Source organism: Anomaloglossus baeobatrachus, chromosome 6, assembly GCF_048569485.1.
Source record: "Anomaloglossus baeobatrachus isolate aAnoBae1 chromosome 6, aAnoBae1.hap1, whole genome shotgun sequence".
Taxonomy (NCBI): domain Eukaryota; kingdom Metazoa; phylum Chordata; class Amphibia; order Anura; family Aromobatidae; genus Anomaloglossus; species Anomaloglossus baeobatrachus.
Window position 1 is genome coordinate 171,779,694 of NC_134358.1, and position 19,901 is coordinate 171,799,594.

General features: G+C 48.4%; 1 protein-coding gene across 2 annotated transcripts in view; it reads right to left on the reverse strand.

The window, feature by feature from the left end:
* The window catches only part of LPIN2 (lipin 2), a 134,064-nt gene that overhangs the window by 30,076 nt on the left and 84,087 nt on the right, over positions 1–19,901 (reverse strand). For both annotated transcript variants that reach the window (XM_075314486.1, XM_075314485.1), the window contains exons 9-13: positions 14,659–14,846; positions 13,640–13,733; positions 11,172–11,241; positions 10,217–10,306; positions 10,053–10,132 (exon numbers count right to left, since the gene is read on the reverse strand). In XM_075314486.1, the coding sequence (XP_075170601.1) occupies positions 10,053–10,132; positions 10,217–10,306; positions 11,172–11,241; positions 13,640–13,733; positions 14,659–14,846 (522 nt within the window). The remainder of the gene's footprint in view (positions 1–10,052; positions 10,133–10,216; positions 10,307–11,171; positions 11,242–13,639; positions 13,734–14,658; positions 14,847–19,901) is intronic.

The window sequence follows — 19,901 nt, forward strand, 5'->3', positions numbered from 1 at the left end:
CTAGAGTTCAAGCACTCTTCCTCTGTACACAGAAGATCATGGACAGACTGCACGCTTACTATAGAGTAGTAAAAGGGAACTCTGACTCCAACAATGTAATTATCTAGCTGTTCAGCTATCAGAGCATTATAGTAGTCCATGGTCTTGTTAATTGTTAAAAATTCTGAAGACAATCTACCATCCTCTCAAAGGAACACCTAAAAATGAAGTTCAGGAGAGAATCTTGTCCCCACTGATTGTCAGTCAGCCACATTTTCTAAAAATATTCCTGTTTGACAAGTTCTTTTCTCTATGGTTTACAAAGCTCTCATGGCAAACAAAAAGAGAAAAAAAACAATTTAGAAGACTAAAAAATGAAAGTTATGACATTGTGTACATATATAAGATACTTATCTATCAAAAGAGTAAAAATAGCCACCAAGTAGCACCACACACTACCCAAGAACTTTCTGACGATTTGAGCCAGAGGTGGTGGAAGCTCCACAGGGCACCATCTTCGTATCATCAGGAGCATGTCCAGACGTTATGGAGTGCATAAAATCCCGTGGAGGCCATTACAGGAGTCATACGAGATGCCACAATGAAATACACACTTTGCATTCACCTGCGATATATAGTTTTTAGTTTGATCTTTGGGGTGGTTTGGGATCCAGCCCTGAAATGATTGATGACTTTGGTATCTATTCACTGTTAATATAAATTGTGTAATTCATTGTGAAGAAAAAAAAAAAAAAAAAAACAACAAAAAAAAAACCTTAAGTTAAAAATCTTTATTATCCGCTATCGATGCATTAAAAAAATGTAAGTGTTCCCTTATTTTCTGAGCCGTGTACATACCAAAAATCAAGGCTTATTTTTGTACTACATTGATTTACCATTTGTTTTGTTGACCAGAGGCTTTGCCAGGACACTGAATCTCTGCCAGCTCAGCCCACTCGCTGATAAGAATACTGTCCAATATGAAGCGCCAGAAAACTCAACTGAATTCCCTCAAACTTATTAACATGGCATTGGATATGGAATGCCTTTCCCATATTGTTTACCTCCTGCATAATGATGTGTTACAGATGTTACTCACAAAACGTGCTCACAAGTAATGCATGTGATCTGGAGATGGATACGGAGCGCAGACCAAGGAGGCAATGCAACAAGGAAGAGGCAAAGATACCGCAACCAAACCATGTGTGAAAAAGTTACAAGAAGAAAAGAAGGGAATTTTGTTTACTTACCGTAAATTCCTTTTCTTCTAGCTCCTATTGGGAGACCCAGACAATTGGGTGTATAGCTTCTGCCTCCGGAGGCCACACAAAGTATTACACTTTAAAAAGTGTAACCCCTCCCCTCTGCCTATACACCCTCCCGTGGATCACGGGCTCCTCAGTTTTGGTGCAAAAGCAGGAAGGAGGAAACTTATAAATTGGTCTAAGGTAAATTCAATCCGAAGGATGTTCGGAGAACTGAAACCATGAACCAAAAGAGCAATTCAACATGAACAACATGTGTACACAAAAGAACAACAGCCCGAAGGGAACAGGGGCGGGTGCTGGGTCTCCCAATAGGAGCTAGAAGAAAAGGAATTTACGGTAAGTAAACAAAATTCCCTTCTTCTTTGTCGCTCCATTGGGAGACCCAGACAATTGGGACGTCCAAAAGCAGTCCCTGGGTGGGTAAAAGAATACCTCGATAAAAAAAGAGCCGAAAACGACCCCCTCTTACAGGTGGGAAACCGCCGCCTGAAGGACTCGCCTACCTAGACTGGCGTCTGCCGAAGCATAGGTATGCACCTGATAGTGTTTTGTGAAAGTGTGCAGACTAGACCAGGTAGCTGCCTGACACACCTGCTGAGCCGTAGCCCGGTGCCGCAATGCCCAAGACGCACCCACGGCTCTGGTAGAATGGGCTTTCAGCCCCAAAGGAAGCGGAAGCCCAGAAGAACGGTAGGCTTCAAGAATCGGTTCCTTGATCCACCGAGCCAAGGTTGACTTGGAAGCCTGCGAACCCTTACGCTGGCCAGCGACAAGGACAAAGAGCGCATCTGAACGGCGCAGGGGCGCCGTGCGAGACACGTAGAGCCGGAGTGCTCTCACCAGATCTAACGAGTGCAAATCCTTTTCACATTGGTGAACTGGATGAGGGCAAAATGAAGATGAAAAGGGGATACCACCTTAGGGAGAAATTCCGGGACCGGACGCAGAACCACCTTATCCTGGTGAAAAACCAGGAAGGGGGCTTTGCATGACAGCGCTGCCAGCTCCGATACACTACGGAGCGATGTAACTGCCACTAGAAATGCCACCTTCTGCGAAAGACGTGATAAAGAGACATCCCGCAGCGGCTCGAAAGGTGGTTTCTGAAGAGCCAATAGCACCCTGTTAAGATCCCAGGGTTCCAGCGGACGCTTGTAAGGTGGGACTATGTGGCAAACTCCCTGCAGGAACGTGCGGACCTGCGGAAGCCTGGCTAGGCGCTTTTGAAAAAATACGGATAGCGCCGATACTTGTCCCTTGAGAGAGCAGAGAGACAAACCCTTGTCCATTCCGGATTGAAGGAATGAAAGAAAAGTGGGTAAGGCAAAGGACCAGGGAGTAAAACCCTTATCAGAGCACCAGGATAAGAAGATCCTCCAAGACCTGTGATAGATCTTGGCGGACGTTGGTTTCCTGGCCTGTCTCATAGTGGCAATGACATCTTGAGATAACCCTGAGGACGCTAGGAGCCAGGACTCAATGGCCACACAGTCAGGTTGAGGGCCGCAGAATTCAGATGGAAAAAACGGCCCTTGAGACAACAAGTCTGGGCGGTCTGGGAGCGCCCACGGTTGACCCACCGTGAGATGCCACAGATCCGGGTACCACGACCGCCTCGGCCAATCTGGGGCGACAAGAATGGCGCGACGACAGTCGGACCTGATTTTGCGCAGCACTCTGGGCAGCATCGCCAGAGGAGGAAATACATAGGGCAGTCGAAACTGCGACCAATCCCGGACTAATGCGTTGCAAGGGAAAGAGAGACGTTCCTGTCGAGTGAAGTCGACCTCCTGTCCCATTTGCGGAGAATGTCCCACTGGAGTGGCCGCAGATGGAATTGCGCGAAGAGTACTGCCTCCATCGCTGCCATCATCTTCCCCAGGAAGTGCATTAGGCGCCTCAAGGGGTGTGACTGACCCCGAAGAAGAGATTGCACCCCTGCCTGCAGCGAAAGCTGTTTGTCCAGTGGTAGCATGACTACTGCTGACTGAGTATGAAACTCCATCCCAAGGTACGTCGGTGATTGGGTCGGTGTCAACTTGGATTTTGGGAAGTTGATGATCCACCCGAACTGCTGGAGAGTCGCCAGAGTGACGAAAAGGCTGTTTTGACACGCCATCTGAGATGGTGCCCTGACCAGAAGATCGTCTAAGTAGGGAATCACCGAGTGACCCTGTGGGTGTAGGCCCGCCACAACAGATGCCATGACCTTGGTGAACACCCGTGGGGCTGTCGCCAGGCCGAAAGGCAATGCCACGAACTGAAGGTGTTCGTCCCCGATGGCGAAACGCAAAAAGCGTTGATGTTCGGGTGCGATCGGCACATGGAGATAAGCATCCTTGATGTCGATTGATGCTAGGAAGTCTCCTTGTGACATCGAAGCGATGACCGAGCGGAGAGATTCCATCCGAAAACGTCTGGTGCTCACATGTCTGTTGAGCAGTTTGAGGTCCAGAACGGGACGGAACGAGCCGTCCTTCTTTGGCACCACAAACAAGTTGGAGTAAAAGCCGCGACCATGTTCCTGGAGGGGAACAGGGATCACAACTCCTTCTGTCTTCAGAGCGTTCACCGCCTGAAAAAGTGCATCGGCTCGCTCGGGGGGCGGAGATGTTCTGAAGAAACGAGTCGGGGGACGAGAGCTGAACTCTATCCTGTAACCGTGAGACAGAATGTCTCTCACCCATCGGTCTTGAACATGTGGCCACCAAGCGTCGCGAAAGCGGGAGAGCCTGCCACCGACCGAGGATGCGGTTCGGGGATGCCGAGAGTCATGAGGAGGCCGCCTTGGAAGCAGTGCCTCCTGCGGCCTTTTGGGGGCGTGACTTGGACCGCCACGCATAGGAGTTCCTCTGGCCTTTCTCCGGCCTGCTGGACGAAGAGGATTGGGGCTTGGCGGAGGGACGAAAGGACCGAAACCTCGATTGTATTTTCCGTTGCTGAGGTTTCTTTGGTTTGGACTGGGGTAAGGAGGAGTCCTTTCCCTTGGATTCCTTAATAATTTCATCCAATCGGTCACCAAACAAGCGGTCGCCAGCAAACGGCAAACCGGTTAAGAACCTCTTGGAAGCCGAGTCTGCCTTCCATTCGCGCAGCCACATGGCCCTGCGGACTGCCACCGAGTTAGCGGATGCCACCGCTGTACGGTTAGCAGAGTCTAGAACTGCGTTCATGGCGTAGGAAGAAAAAGCTGACGCCTGAGAAGTCAAAGACGCAACCTGCGGAGCAGAATTACGTGTGACCGCATTAATCTCAGCCAGACAAGCTGAAATAGCTTGGAGTGCCCACACGGCTGCAAAAGCCGGGGCAAAAGACGCGCCCGTGGCTTCATAGATGGATTTCACCAGGAGCTCTATCTGCCTGTCAGTTACATCCTTTAGCGATGAGCCATCTGCAACCGATACCACAGATCTAGCCGCCAATCTAGAGACTGGGGGATCCACCTTGGGACAATGAGCCCAACCCTTAACAACGTCAGAGGGGAAGGGGTAACGTGTGTCAGTAAGGCGCTTAGTAAAGCGCTTGTCCAGAACCGCTCTGGGCTTCTGGACAGCATCTCTGAAGTTAGAGTGATCGAAAAACGCACTCCGTGTACGTTTAGGGAACCGAAACTGGTGTTTCTCCTGCTGAGAAGTCGACTCCTCTACAGGTAGCGGCGGGGGAGAGATATCTAACACCTGGTTGATGGGCGAGATAAGGTCATTTACTATGGCGTCCCCTTCAGGTGTGTGAGAGCAACGTCAGGGTCAGAGCCCTGAGCTGCGACGTCCGCCTCGTCCTCCAGAGAGTCCTCAATCTGGGAACCCGAGCAGCGTGAAGAAGTCGGGGAAGATTCCCAGCGGGCCCGCTTAGCTGGTCTGGGACTGTGGTCCGGGCCGGAGTCCTCCACGTGAGACCTAGGGCCCCCCCTGGGAACGTGCTGCGGCGCGGGCAGAGAGGGGCCTGGAGGAGAAGATCCAACAGGGCCCGGGGCCTGTGTAAGGACTGGTCTGGACTGCAAAGCCTCAAGCAGCTTGGCAGACCATTTGTCCATAGACTGAGCCATGGATTGTGAGGGTGACTCAGAGTTTTTCAGCAAAAAACTGCAAACTCTGTCCCTGCCGCCTGGACAGGGGGAGCAAGGGGTTCTACCTGAGCCGAGGGGCCCACTAGTGACCGAGGCTCCGGCTGAGCAAGCAAAACAGGGGTTGAGCATTGCTCACAGTGAGGGTAGGTGGAACCCGCAGGTAACTTAACCGCACAAGAGGTACAGATCGCAAAATAACCCTGTGCCTTGGCACCCTTGCTCCTTGTGGACGACATGCTGTTGTCTCCTAGGAGAGTGATCACTGAGGGTATAGGGGAGTGTATACAGCCCGACCGAACAGAAATCTATAAATATATATAATAGTATCTATTCCGGCACCCTGGGGGGGACCAGCACCGGGTGACCGGTGTGGCTTACCGACCGCTAAAAAGCGGAGTGTGTGTCCTCCAGATTCCCTGCCTTAGGTCTCCCAGCGTTGCAGAGCTCTTCCAGGAAATCCTCCACAGGCAGAATGCCAAAGAAATGGCTGCCGGAGCTCTCTGGGGAGGAGTGGGGCCGTGGGCGGCGTTAGAAAAGTGCGGGAATCTGGAGTCCCCACAGTGATCAGTGAGGGGGGAGGAAACATACAGGATGCTCCGGCCCTCACATCCGACTTCAGGTCGGCAGTCCCGCCCTTACCCCTGATAGACAGGCCCGGGGGCGGGAGTTTTGCTACTAGGCCGCAATTGAAGCCGGGGACTAAATTTAAGACCGCGGCCGACAAACAGGCGCGGTCGGCGCGGAAGTCCGCCGGCCGTCACAAATAAGCAGCTGCTGCAGCGTCCGGGATGACGGCGCTCCATGCACATCCCCCATGGGGATACAGAGTACCTTAGTGTTGCAGGGCCCGGTCCCTGAGGATAAATAAACTCCTGTCCGACAGATTCCCACAGGGGCTGCGGAGGGAGCACGGTCCCAGTGACTGGATGACCGCTCAGGATCCCACTTCTCCCAGAGCCGCTAAGGGATGGTGAAGGAGACTGCATGAGGCTCCGGCCTTTGTACCCACAATGGGTACCTCAACCTTAACAGCACCGCCGACGTAGTGGGGTAAGAAGGGAACATGCCGGGGGCCCCGTGGGGGCCCACTTTTCTTCCAACCGATATAACTAAAATGAGAATGTGAGTGGATGTGTGCCTCCTTCCACACAAAGCATAAAACTGAGGAGCCCGTGATGCACGGGAGGGTGTATAGGCAGAGGGGAGGGGTTACACTTTTTAAAGTGTAATACTTTGTGTGGCCTCTGGAGGCAGAAGCTATACACCCAATTGTCTGGTTCTCCCAATGGAGCGACAAAGAAAGTCTGATGATATGCTGATTTTTCTTAGATTATTCCCACAATGGCATACTTTTTCGGAAGCACGGTATCTGCATGACCATTGTTAGTGTACAGCACAACAAAGACTGTTTGTGATTTTGCGCCTTTTCTTCTTTTCGTTCTGCTCTTCTGTGTATTCAGCCTCACAGACTTGAACAGGTGGCTATTACCTGCTAAAACTACATTTCTCACCGGCACCTGCTGTTCCTCGTGCTGCAGAGCTCAGCATGAGCAATTTTTATTTAGATCACTGTTTGGAGTTGTGGATGTAGTGACTGGGACCATTATTTGACCAATGTGGTGCACCATCACATTATGGGTGTGAGCTCCGAGCATTCCTACATGGACAGTGTCCTGGAGAGTGGATTGGTCATCGGGGGATGGTTGAATGGCCACCAAGGTCTCCTGATCTCACCCCCTTAAACTTTTATCTTTGGGGTCATCTGAAGGCAATTGTCTGTGCTATGAAGATACAAGATGTGCAGCATCTGAAACAATGGATGCTGGAAGCCTGTGCGAACATTTCTTCTGCGGTGTTGCTATCAGTGTGTCAAGAGTGGGAGAAGAGGCTTGTATTGACAATCCAACACAATGGGCAGCACTTTGAACACATTTTATAAGTGGTCAGAAATTTGTAAATAACTAATGAATAAAGTTACGTTAAAACCAAACACACCATTGTTTTTCTTGTGAACTTCTCAATGAGTTTGATGTGTTACGTGACCCTCCTTCCATTGGAAAAAATAAAGTTGGATCCAAAATAGCAGACTTCAAAATGGCCACCATGATCACCACCCATCTTGAAAAGTTTACCCTCTCCCATATACTAATGAGCCACAAAAAGGAAGTTGATATCACCAACCATTATATATAACTTCCTATTTGCGGCACATTAATATATGGAGGGGGGAAGCTTTTCAAGATGGGTGGTGACCATGGTGGCCATTTTGAAGTCAGGGAGATAAGATAATATAATTTAATATTAATACATACACACACGTATACACACACACACACACACACACACATATATATATACACACACACACACACAATACATACATATATAAACACACACACACATATATATATATATATATATATATATATATATATATATATATATATATATATATATATATATATATATATATATATATATATATATATATATATATATATATATATATATATATATATACATACACACACACACACAATACATACATATACACACACATACATACATACATACATATACACACACACACACACACACACACACACACACACAATATATTCAGAGCAGGAGCATGGTTTCCCTGGCATGAAGAGCTGATCTAGCCTACAGCACGGCTGGGGTCAGAGGTACATCTGTTTTTCAGTCAGAGGGGATCATTAGGTAGTGGAAGTGGAATCAGCAGATTTTCAAGATGGCTGCCTGGCAACAGAGGGTAAGGAAAGCTGGGGACATTAGGTTCAACGAGAGGAGGAGGGGAGGAGGGTTATGGGGGTAAAAACATGAGATACTATTGAATATTGAAAAAAAGTTATCAGTTACGTCTGGTCATGTTTTTGTTTTTTTGTTTTTTGTTTTTTTTATACACACTAGAGAATCTACTCTCCAAATTGTGAGCTGAAGAGTCACAAATGTGTGTTAAACTTTGTGACTTCAAGACAACTCAAACATGGAAAAATTGCGGCATCAAGAAATTTGTTAAATGAAATCAGCGGCAGTAACTCAAAATTAAAGACAGAAATCTGCATATGTTAATGGTGGACATATCTGTGATGCAAGAGCCAACTAGAGAGATTACAACGTAGTATAAAAAAATGTGTGAAGGGGCATTAAACACGGCTAGGATTCTTTTCTGGATGTAGGAAGACTGTGCACCACCATGAGCGCAGCACTGGGCATGAACTGATGAAGCTGGAAATATAATAACCAAGCAAGTGTCTACTGATCGGGCCAGCGCCGAACATTAGAATTATTGTAATCCAATCTATCCTAGAGTTCCTGTACTAAACAATTGTACTGTACTGAAAGCATTTTTATAATAATGACTAAACTACAGTTACTTTAAAACTGGATCTATATTTTCTCCTTGTAATGGTTTGTATTTGACAAATGACTGTTCAAACCAAGCCCATGTGCTTGGTGCATCCTAGTCGTGACCAAGCAGCACATTGCACCTTGCCACTTACTGGTTTTTCATCATCTTCGCACTCCTCCTGGCTCCTGTAAAGCCAGAGCTGTCAATCATGGAAGAGGGGATAGATATTGACGCAAAAAGAAGTACGGTAGGTGGGAAGGTGAATTAAACTTCTCAGCCTAATCTGCACCCAGCGCCAGTGCTGGATTTGCACAGTCATTTTGTGATGGCAGGCTCCTCATTTCACAAAACCTCAGCAATCCATGATGATATACTGTTGCATGCAGCATCAGTTTCTGCTCTCTATGGTGCAAAAATTACTCTAGCACCTTAAGAAAGCTTTCGGTATACATGTCATGTATGGTTAGAACCGCAAGTTGATACATGAATTTACCTAATACGGTTTGAAGAAAAAAACAAAACACAATATGCCAAAGTGTAACACAAAGCAGCTGTAAACACCGAGCACAAGCGGTTCTCCAGTGTGTAATTCTTGTAACAACCGTTTTCTATCAGGTACATGGAATCTGGCCAGACAAGTAGTAAGCGAGCCAATGTATCACAGGAGCCAATTAAATGCCAACGTCAACCACCGACTTATTCATCACTCCAAACAGGGCAATAGAGAAAAGCCCATGATCTGACTACTGCCTAGCCAACAGACAGGTTCACAAAGTAATTACTAAAAAATTATATCAAATATAAATGATCTAAGTAAGCAAAGATATGTACAGAAGCCGATCTTCAGAAATGGATTTATGATGGCTCCAATCTCATATGTAGGAAGTTCTGTTGTGTAACCATCATAGTGGTGAACAAATGTTATGCAGTAGGGGCTGACCCATGACTGATGGACAGGTAACAAGTTAGATGACATAAAACTTGGAATTTATTACTCTCTTCCTACGAAATGATCTATAAATCAGTTCAGCTCCTCCTGCTCTATAGCTGCTGGTGGAACATCAGACTACATGTACAAAAGGGACAGGAGCTTTTCAGGATGAATCTGCTGCACCTTGAAATAAAAAAAAAACAAAAACAAAAACAAGCTTTATGGAGACAGCAAGGCCGACCGGGCTATGCCGTTTCAACGTGCATGAGTTTGGCAGTTTCCAAATCCTTATCACCTACCCCTACAAATCCCTCCGGCTGCCTCACCAGACCTGACCGCGTCATAGGCGCCACATGTATCATACAGTTATAGTAATTTATGGTAGAGTCTGAGGATATTCATTCTGGGAAATAATCATAACTATAGAATATATACCGGATTTTTGATGGCTCCTTTACATCTGATGATTGATCGCTGTTCAATTCTGTATCCAGCTTTTCTTCCTTTGTATCTGGCTATAGAAGGCAAAGAACAGTGGATGTGAGACATTATATACAAAAATCATCTTTTCCGGTAGGGATTGGATATGACTTCATTACCTGCTTAATCATACTATCCTTCTTCCTCCAGAACCACCATCTCCTCGATTGTTTTGGCATCTTTTCCTTCACCCATGATTCAATCGTGTTCTGTGGAAAAACAAACTCATCAGGAAGCAAATCTAAAGATGGAGAAAACAAATCCCGACAAATAGATCAGCATGTCGCTATAAACAAAAGACCCCAATTCATTAGGACTTGCGTTTCACATGACATTCTTAATGATGGGTATGCAGGAATAAGTCGCATCTAATTCATTAAGAGTTGCACCGCACTAAACGTATGCGCACATATCAGCAGCATGCACCTCCTTGTCAGGAACTGGAGTAAGGCCGGGGCCACACGGGGTTATGTGCGATCCTCGCATGACACTCAGCTCACACTGGCAGCACAGGGGGAGCCGAGTGTCATTGCAACTGTGGTCCGATCGTGCGATCGGACCACAGCTGCGGGGGGGCGGGGTGGCACTGTAAAGGGGAATGAGGGATTTATCTCCCTCTCTCCTCTGTTGCCGGCTTTTGCAATTCTCGCACTGCTCTCGTGTTACACCAGTGTAATGCGAGTACAATGCGATGTTTTTCTTGCCCCATAGACTTGCATGGGTGCGAGAGAAACAAGGATCGCATTGTACCTGCAGAATGCTGCGACTTTTCTCGGTCCGATTAGGGCTGAGAAAATAATCACTCATGGGAGCGGCCCCATAGAGTAATATTGGTCCAAGTGGAAAGAGATTTTTTTATTGCATTCCACTCGCTCCACTTTTCTTGACGTGTCTTACGCCTACCATTCCTGGTGTAAGGAAAACCAACACTCTTTATGAATTTTGATAACGCCACAATTTGCAGAGTCTTTGTGCAACATTGGGTTGTGAAAAAAATGTGACCTTTGAAGCTGTTTTAGCAGCATGATAAATTGGGGCCACAAAGTCCGGCTATAAATACAATAAATGACTTACCTTGGGTAAACTCTTTTGGAATACTTGTAGACTCAAGATCATAGGAGCCGCCAGCACCCAGTTATAATACCTGGAGGGGTGGGAAAAATAAAAAAAAAAAAAAAATCAGCAATCACATTATATTCCTTGATTACATCACATTCAGGGAATCTGTCACCAGGTTTTGCTACCACATCGAAAAGCAACATGATGTAGGGGCAGAGATGCTAATGCCAGCGCTGTCACTTGGTTGCTTGCCGCACTCTTGATTAAATTCACTGTTTTATCAGCAGGAAATTTAGCAATAGAGGACTAAAAATTGGCAGTTATATAGTCCTCCAAATTCACGAGTTCCGTAACCACGCCCCCCACCACTGATTGACACCTTTGTACACTGTGCATAGGTAGAAAGCTGCTAATCAGTGGTATGGACTGCATAAGGTGCCCAGTATTCAGAGAACTGGTAGATTTGCAACAGATAAAAAAAAAACCAAAAAACAAAAAAAAAATATATATCTGCACCTCCAAATCACCAGTTCTCTGAATACTGAGATCTGTATGTATGCAATACCCCTGCTTGGCAGCTTTCTGTGTACAATATATATGGGCAGAAAGCAGCCAACCAGTGGTGTGGGCAGGGCTATAGAGTGCCACATTCACACAACTGATAGATCTGCAGCAGAGAATACAGTGGTTTTATCAAAATTACAGTGCGACACATTGCTGGAACCAGGGTCTCTGACTCTACAGTTTTTGCTTCTCCAGCTGAGAGCAGCATAATGTAAACAGATTCCCTTTTAATAATTGGGACGGCTGGAATTCGATATGACCAATGAAGAGACACACAACTGGCATGAGCCCCTGCCGATATATTTCTGGTAACATTTCCAACACCAAAGTGGCGTAAATTTTGACACATGCAGGCTTAGCCACATGCCGTCCCGCCCATACTCCACCTTGTGGAGACTATTCAAGACCGGTGTAAAAACTCAAAAAGTGACTACATTTTTGTGCAACTTTGAGCTGCGCAAAAATTAACACTTGAAGGTTTCACACCAGAAACCAGACAAAAAAAAAAAACAACAAAAACTTGTGAATGAGGATCCACACAATCTATGGACCGGATTGATATTCATTAAGGCATTTAAATGTGTTACACCAGAAAAATTTCAAACTTTTTTTGTTTTTTCCTTTACACCAGTCCAAGCCAACTATGCAACGATGTGTAAAGCTCGGGAGGCAGAGTACATGGTCAAGCCTTTATGGCAGTCATCAAAATTTACCAATTAGTCACAAACTCTGCCAGAAATGTTCTCCAGTCGTTGATTGGAGTAACACTTCTAACTGAATTAGGTGCATTTTACAAGCCAGAAGCGGATGCCTGCTGGAGTGGGATGTGTCTTAAGGTACCATCACACTAAGCGATGCTCCAGCGATCCCATCAGCAACCTGACCTGGCAGGGATCGCTGGAGCGTCGCCACACGGGTTGCTGGTGAGCTGTCACACAGGCAGATCTTACCAGCAACCAGTGACCAGCCCCCAGCCACGCATGTAAGCGATGCTGCGCTTGGTAACTAAGGTAAATATCGGGTAACCAACCCGATATTTACCTTGGATACCAGCGCATACCGCTTAGCGCTGGCTCCCTGCACTCCTAGCCACAGTACACATCGGGTTAATTACCCGATGTGTAGTCTGGCTATATGTGCACAGAGCAGGAGCCGGCACTGACAGCTGAGAGCGGCGGACGCTGGTAACGAAGGTAAATATCGGGTAACCAAGGAAAGGGCTTCCTGGTTACCCAATATTTACATTGGTTACCAGCGTCCGCAGAAGCCGGCTCCCTGCTCACTGCACATTCAGTTGTTGCTCTGTCGCGGTCACACACAGCGATGCGTGCTTCACAGCGGGAGAGCAACAACTAAAAAATGGCCCAGGACATTCAGCAACAACCAACGACCTCACAGCAGGGGCTGGGTTGTTGCTGGATGTCACACACAGCGACATCGCTAGCAAGTTGTGCCTCAGCAGCGATGTTGCTAGTGATGTTGCTTAGTGTGACGGTACCTTTATTCATTAAGACTGGCACAACACCAGCCTTATTGTATTGAGACCAATATCTTTGCAATGGTATATCCTTTACTATGCAACATAATAAAAACCACTACTGATATATTTATTCCACATAATACACCAAGGATCATAAAATAAAATTTTTGTATAGCCCTGTGTTAAGTGCTTCCCCCTCTGCTCAATAAAGCCCATGACGTGCTGCACGAGCCATTCTGAGTATATCACTGCATTAGGCGGTTGTCATTTCTCAAAAACAATTTACTTGATAACGGCAAAGAAATGTCTTAATCACTTTACACAAGTCAAATAAAAACCATATTGGATTTTATCTGGACTCCATCATATAGTGCGGTCACTGGGTGGAGATTCGGGGGCACGTGAATGTGATTACCCCTAATGAATAGTTCTCATTTACCTGTTATAGATCCTCACAACAAGGTTGGGATTGTCAATGATTCCTGGGTTCTCTGCGAACTGCTGATAGGTAATAATATGCTCCTTGAATTTCTCTGTATTAAATAGAAAACATCATTATAGGAACTAAACTAGCAGCATCGTCACTAAACATTGATTAATGGCACTTCTATACAGGACAAATATGGGCTAACACTTGCCCTGACCACTGCCTCATCTACACTTGGCAGCGACCAGCCAGTACTCATTCACACTTGTCTCCTGGACGCGTTATCAGGCTGTGCTGCAGACAGTATGCAAAGTGCATAGGGCACAACAGTCGTATAACAATAGTTCCTACACAGTTTTGAGGGATCTATTTCAAAGGCCTTTAAAAGGGGGTTCCCTTCTCAATGACTAGGTTTTCCCTCATTAACATAAAAACGCCTTCTATCCACCGGTGCTATTCCAGTGGTGTCAGCACTTAACCTCACGTGAGCCCCGGGAGAGCATGTCATTCAATACCTCCCCTCGATCAGCACCAGCTTCCCTCTCCCACCTTCAGATGTATGAAACAAAAAAAAAAAAAACAAAAAAAAAACCAAACAAGTGTCCAGCCATAGCTCGGACTATTGGAACATCAAGAGGAGGTCAGAGCTGCGGCTGGTGCCTCACGTCCACTTGATGTTTGATATGTTCGAACGCAGGAAGAGTGAAGACAGCCCTCATTAGGCGCAGAGCTTGTGTGACGTAACAATGTCGCTTTAGCAGTAGGAGAGCAAGTGCCAACACCGCTGGAATGGTGCCGGAGGCGAATAGAAGTGTTTTCATTTTAACTGGGGCAAAAATGATCATTGAGAAGGGGTTGTCGGAGTGGTGGACACACACAACTAATTATTAGGTGTAACACCCTAATTAATCAATCTTTTCATTATGAACATTGCATGTAGAACAGTTTTCAGGAAACATTACCACAGTACAAGCTGTGCTGTGTTCATTGCATGCGCCTTGTAATACCGAGATCCTAACGATTAGACTCACCTTTAGAGATCTCGCCATTTTCACTCAGACCACCACAGAGAGAAAGCGTGACATCCGGCAAATCCATGGGAGAATCAGAGAGGCACTCTGTACCACTATCTGCGGCAGCGCTACCAACAGACTGTGGAGACTGAGAGCCTGACAGCATCTCAGACTCCATCCACTGCCTGGAACCAGGATCCAAGTCACTGTAATACAGAAAGTTCCTCATATTACGAATACAAATGAGAAATTAGTGTATAAATTGTGATGAGGCTTCTAAAATAGTGGGGGAAGGGGGATTAAGTTGGGGTGGTGCTTCATGATGCAGGACAGCGGATCATGCTTCATACAGGCTTCCTAACTTATTCTTTACTGTGTGCTTAGTCTTCATCTAATTCTAGATAGCTGACCATCAACCCTGGAGAGGAGGGCATACAAACTCTCCCCTCTATGGAATGCCCATGAAAGCTGCCATTGGGACATGTGATCCCAGTAAAGAGTACATTCAGGATTTATAAGTGAACATGTTGTATAAGAAGGGAATTTTGTTACTTACCGTAAATTCCTTTTCTTCTAGCTCTTATTGGGAGACCCAGACGATTGGGGTATAGCTACTGCCCTCCGGAGGCCACACAAAGCACTACACTAAAAAGTGCAAGGCCCCTCCCCTTCTGGCTATACCCCCCCGTGGTATCACGGGTACTCCAGTTTTAGTGCCAAAGCAAGAAGGAGGAAGCCAATAACTGGTTTAAACAAATTAACTCCGAGAAACATCGGAGAACCGAAAAAACCGTTCAACATGAACAACATGTGTACCCGCAAACAACAAAAAAATCCCGAAGGACAACAGGGCGGGTGCTGGGTCTCCCAATAAGAGCTAGAAGAAAAGGAATTTACGGTAAGTAACAAAATTCCCTTCTTCTTCAGCGCTCTATTGGGAGACCCAGACGATTGGGACGTCCAAAAGCTGTCCCTGGGTGGGTAAAGAAATACCTCATGTTAGAGCTGCAAAAAAACAGCCCTCCCCTACGGGGATGTCACTGCCGCCTGCAGGACTCTTCTACCTAAGCTGGCATCCGCCGAAGCATAGGTATGCACCTGATAATGCTTGGTGAAAGTGTGCAGACTCGACCAGGTAGCTGCCTGGCACACCTGTTGAGCCGAAGCCTGGTGTCGTAATGCCCAGGACGCACCCACGGCTCTGGTTGAGTGGGCTTTTAGCCCTGAAGGAACCGGAAGCCCCGCAGAGCGGTAGGCTTCTAGAATTGATTCTTTGATCCATCGAGCCAGGGTGGCTTTAGAAGCCTGCAATCCCTTGCGCGGACCAGCGACAAGGACAAAAAGAGCATCGGAACGGCGCATGGGCGCCGTTCGGGAAATGTAGATTCTGAGTGCTCTCACCAGATCTAGCAAACGTAAGTCCTTTTCATACCGGTGAACCGGATGAGGGTAAAAGGAAGGCAAGGATATATCCTGATTAAGATGAAACGAGGATACGACCTTAGGGAGAAACTCCGGAATGGGGCGCAGCACTACCTTGTCCTGGTGGAACACCAGGAAAGGAGCCTTGGATGACAAAGCTGCCAGCTCAGACACTCGCCGAAGCGATGTGATCGCGACAAGAAACACCACTTTCTGTGACAGGCGAGAAAAGGAAACGTCCTTTAGAGGCTCGAAGGGCGGCTTTTGCAGAGCAACAAGTACTCTGTTCAGATCCCATGGATCTAACGGCCGCTTGTACGGGGGCACAATATGACAGACCCCCTGTAGGAACGTGCGCACCTTAGGAAGACGTGCTAGACGCTTCTGAAAAAACACCGACAGTGCCGAGACTTGCCCTTTAAGGGAGCTGAGCGACAAGCCCTTTTCCAACCCCGATTGCAGGAAGGAAAGAAAGGTGGGCAATGCAAATGGCCAAGGGGATACTCTCTGTGCAGAGCACCAAGATAAGAAAATCTTCCACGTTCTGTGGTAGATCTTAGCAGACGTTGACTTCCTAGCTTGTCTCATTGTGGCTACGACTCCTTGAGATAATCCTGCAGACGCTAGGATCCAGGACTCAATGGCCACACAGTCAGGTTCAGGGCCGCAGAATTCTGATGGAAAAACGGCCCTTGGGACAGTAAGTCTGGTCGGTCTGGCAGTGACCACGGTCGACCGACCGTGAGATGCCACAGATCCGGATACCACGATCTCCTCGGCCAGTCTGGGGCGACGAGTATGACGCGGCTGCAATCGGATCTGATCTTGCGTAACACTCTGGGCAAGAGTGCCAGAGGTGGAAAGACGTATGGGAGCCGGAACTGCGACCAATCTTGAACCAGTGCGTCTGCCGCCAGAGCTCTTTGATCGCGCGACCTCGCCATGAATGCCGGGACCTTGTTGTTGTGCCGGGACGCCATTAGGTCGACGTCCGGCACTCCCCATCGGCGACAGATTTCCTGAAACACGTCCGGGTGAAGGGACCATTCCCCTGCGTCCATGCCCTGGCGACTGAGGAAGTCTGCTTCCCAGTTTTCTACGCCGGGGATGTGAACTGCGGATATGGTGGAGGCCGTGGCTTCCACCCACATCAGAATCCGCCGGACTTCCTGGAAGGCTTGCCGACTGCGTGTCCCCCCTTGGTGGTTGATGTATGCCACCGCTGTGGAGTTGTCCGACTGAATTCGGATCTGCCTTCCTTCCAGCCACTGCTGGAAGGCTAGTAGGGCAAGATACACTGCTCTGATTTCCAGAACATTGATCTGAAGGGTGGACTCCTGCGGAGTCCACGTCCCCTGAGCCCTGTGGTGGAGAAACACTGCTCCCCACCCTGACAGACTCGCATCTGTCGTGACCACTGCCCAGGATGGGGGCAGGAAGGATCTTCCCTGAGACAATGAGGTGGGAAGGAGCCACCATTGTAGAGAGTCCTTGGCCGTCTGGGAAAGAGAGACTTTCCTGTCCAGGGACGTTGACTTCCCGTCCCATTGGCGGAGAATGTCCCATTGAAGTGGACGCAGATGAAACTGCGCAAAGGGAACTGCTTCCATGGCTGCCACCATCTTCCCGAGGAAGTGCATGAGGCGCCGTAAGGGGTGCGACTGGCCCTGAAGGAGGGATTGCACCCCTGTCTGTAGTGACCGCTGCTTGTTCAGCGGAAGCTTCACTCTCGCTGCTCGCGTATGGAACTCCATGCCAAGATACGTTAGTGACTGTGTCGGAGACAGATTCGACTTTGGAAAGTTGATGATCCATCCGAACGTCTGTAGAGTCTGCAGTGTAGCATGTAGACTGAGTTGGCATGCCTCTAGAGAGGGTGCCTTGACAAGTAGATCGTCTAGGTAAGGGATCACCGAGTGTCCCTGAGAGTGCAAGACCGCTACCACTGCCGCCATGACCTTGGTGAAAACCCGTGGGGCTGTCGCCAGACCGAATGGCAGAGCTACGAACTGAAGATGTTCGTTTCCTATCACAAAACGTAGAAAACGTTGATGTTCTGTAGCCATTGGCACGTGGAGATAAGCATCCTTGATGTCTATTGAGGCAAGGAAGTCTCCTTGAGACATTGAGGCCACGACAGAGCGGAGGGTTTCCATCCGGAACCGCCTGGCGTGCACATGTTTGTTGAGCAGCTTTAGATCCAGAACAGGACGGAACGAGCCGTCCTTTTTTGGAACCACAAAGAGATTGGAGTAAAACCCTCTCCCTTGTTCCTGAGGCGGTACAGGAACCACTACTCCTTCCGCTCTTAGGGAGTCCACCGCCTGCAGCAGGGCATCTGCTCGGTCTGGATGTGGGGAGGTTCTGAAGAACCGAGCTGGAGGACGAGAACTGAACTCGATTCTGTACCCGCGAGACAAAATGTCTGTCACCCACCGGTCTTTGACCTGTGACATCCAAATGACGGAAAAGCGGGAGAGCCTGCCCCCGACCGGAGATGCGGAGGGGGGGAGCTGGAAGTCATGAGGTAGCCGCTTTGGAAGCGGTTCCTCCATTTGCTTTCTTGGGGCGCGCGTGAGCCCGCCAGGAATCTGAGCTTCTTTGCGTCCTCTGAGTCCCTTTGGACGAGGAGAATTGTGTCTTGCCCGAACCTCGAAAGGACTGAAACTTCTGCTGCCATCTTTTCTGCTGCTGAAGGAGCTGGGGGAGAAATATCTAACAGTCTATTGATGGCTGAGATAAGATCGTTTACCATGGCGTCCCCATCCGGGGTATCCAGATTGAGAGGGGTTCCAGGATAAGACTCCTGATCACTCTCATCAGACGCATCACAGAGCGACTGATTGCGCTGAGACCCTGAGCAGTGTGATGACGTTGAGGGTCTTTCCCAGCGAGCTCGCTTAGGGTGGCTGGGGCTATCATCTGAGTCATAATACTCAGCCTGTGAAGCCGGGGACCCCCTTGCAGTCTGGACTAATTCCAACTGAGGGGGATTAGAGGACAGAGACCTCGCCGTGTCCATAGACTGAGCCCCAGGCATGGATTGCAAAGTTTCAAGGATTTTTGCCATAGTCACAGACATATCAGCAAAAACTGTAAAGTCTGTCCCTGACACCGGGGCAGGACTTACAGGCGTCTCAGCCTGGGTCACTATCTCTCCTGACTCCGGCTGGCGAAGCAGCACCGGATCTGAGCATTGCACACAATGGGGGTCCTTGGAGCCTGCTGGTAGAGCAGCCCCACATGCAGCACACGCAGTGTACACAGCCCTAGCCTTGGCAGCCTTGCGTTTTGTGGATGACATGTTGCTGCCTCCTCAGAGCGATCTGGGTATACAGCCAGGAAGCGACCTCACAGTGCAAGCAATAAGGAAATATATATATGTCCAGTGACACAGTACACTAATACACACTGAGGCACTAGAGGGGCCAGCTGAAAAGCCGCTTACCGCCCGCTTAAGAGCGGGTGTGTGATCTCCAAAGCCCCCTAGTCCAGGTCTCCCAGAGCCTTGCGTCCTTCCTCCAGCCAGACATGCATGTAATGGCTGCCGGCGTCCTGAGAGAGGAGGGGGGGCGGGCCCTGGGCGTTCCTGACTAAGAGCGGGAAGCCTGCTTCCCTCTGTGCCTAGTGAGAGGGCTGGAGCATGTAAATCAGGCTCCAGCCCTCGTCGCTGCCGTGAAACAGCGTCTCTCCCCTACCCTGATTGACAGGGTGGGGGCGGGAACGAATCGGAGCTGTCGGCGTCCTAGGCCGCAAAAGCCGGGGACTAGATTTATAAACGCCACCGCCGTAAAAGCGCGGTCGGCGTGTCCCCGGCGAACTAAAAGTCACAGCAGCGC